Source organism: Octopus bimaculoides, chromosome 6 (assembly GCF_001194135.2).
Source record: "Octopus bimaculoides isolate UCB-OBI-ISO-001 chromosome 6, ASM119413v2, whole genome shotgun sequence".
In the NCBI taxonomy this organism is placed as follows: domain Eukaryota; kingdom Metazoa; phylum Mollusca; class Cephalopoda; order Octopoda; family Octopodidae; genus Octopus; species Octopus bimaculoides.
The window spans coordinates 85,240,342-85,242,171 of NC_068986.1; the positions used below are offsets into that span (position 1 = coordinate 85,240,342).

The 1,830-nt window shown below is 34.3% G+C and overlaps 1 protein-coding gene across 1 annotated transcript in view; it reads left to right on the top strand.

The window, feature by feature from the left end:
- Positions 1-1,830, top strand: part of LOC106868112 (uncharacterized) — a 79,168-nt gene that overhangs the window by 28,487 nt on the left and 48,851 nt on the right. The window contains exon 2 of the mRNA XM_014913235.2: positions 987-1,160. Within this exon, the coding sequence (XP_014768721.1) occupies positions 987-1,160 (174 nt within the window). The remainder of the gene's footprint in view (positions 1-986; positions 1,161-1,830) is intronic.

Here is a 1,830-nt window from a genome sequence, read left to right on the forward strand (position 1 = left end):
CGATACACTCGCGGTCACATATACATACATACATACATACATACATACATACATACATACATACATACATACATACATACACACATACATAGAGGTGGTAATGAAGAAAAACACAAATAGGCTAGATACATATATTTACATGGAGCAAAAAGTACAGAATAAAAAATAAAAGAAAAGCATATAGAGAAAGTATGAAATGTTCTACTGCGACAGCTATTTCAGGATGCCAAGAGGTACGTAAGAACAACAATTTTCAGGTTATTTATGCATAAAACCAGTTAAATGAAGTAATTACATTAAGTGCGGCTCCCACTTTCAAATAAATATTGGCCAATGTATTTGCCAATCTTCTCTTGAATGACTCTTTCTGGCTGATCACCAGTTGCATGGCTAAGACGTTAGGCATATATCACTTCTAAATTACGTTTGTTACGTACCTCTTGACTTCATGAAACAGCTATCGAGATAAGACATAATTTCTATATACATAAACCCATGTTTTTCTTATTCTTATTCTGTATTTTCTGTTCTCCGTGTAAATATATATATGAAGCCTATCTGTGTTTACTACCTTACTACCCCATCAAAGTTTTATTTGGATTTCTCTTATAAATACTCTTGTTGTTGTGGGTCTTGTCCTGGATGAAACAGTCAGAGTTTATGTTCAAATTCATTTGAACAATACTATGCGTTTACTATACTGAGCTTGTTTAACTCTTACCTAGTGTCTGTATATGTATATACGTACATATATAAATATATGTATATGTGTGTGTGTGTATCACTGCAGGTATGTTACATCATCGCAAATCTATGGGTTCGTTTCCTCTCACTAAGCTGTTAATTCTTCTCTTGAATAAGGGGTCAAATAAAACACTTACAGGCATAAAATATCATTCGCTTCCTTGAATTATGATGAAATACTTATGATGATATAATAATATGGCTTTTAGAATGATGTAACTATGATTTTTCTTTTCTTACAGTTTGACATGGGACACACCAGTCCAAGAGATATTAGGTAAAGATTTCCAACTGTGTGATGAACACCGGAGCAAATATGTTAACATTCGGGACCTGCTTGCACACAAAACAGGAATACCCGGTTACTTCGGTGCCCTTACCACTGGAATTGATGCAAAAACCGAGGATATAGTGCGGTAATATTATTATCTCTTTACTTTTCCTCTTGGCTAAATGAGCCGAGTTGTATTTCGATAATGAAGGATTAAATGCTCTTTTTCAGTATTTGAATGTATATATTTTTCAAAATTATTCATTTATTAATCAACATTAAATTATATTCATCAACATATGAACACCTTTGGTCTACTTTTTTACTTCTTTGCTCACGTGGCTCTCACGTGACTATCGGCCATCTTTATTTCTTCTCCTAACTTGTGTTTCTTTCTCTCCGTTGTAGCTGGATCAAGGAAGACGTGTTCTTGTCTGTCTCCTATCCAAGCTTGATTTACGCGTTCGCCACCATAACCTCATTTAGGTTTAGCAGCCTTTCCTGTTTGTTTTCACTGTCCTGTTTGTGTTAGCAATTTTGAACCTCCGCAAAATCCCAAATTTTATTTAACTAGTTTTGCGGGAGCAACTGTTTTATCGAAAGCGTATCATGTTGTGAAATGCTCGAAATACGAGAGTAGAAAAACAGTCAACAAGTGATAAATGGTCGATCTTTATGTTGTTTGTCTTGTTTTCCATCTGTGTCTTTCGATGTTCGAAAAAATAGTTCATATTCCATGTACTCGTACTTCGTATTTTTTGTTGTACATGTTTCGTACCGTGCCCACATATCCATATGTATATATATATATATAT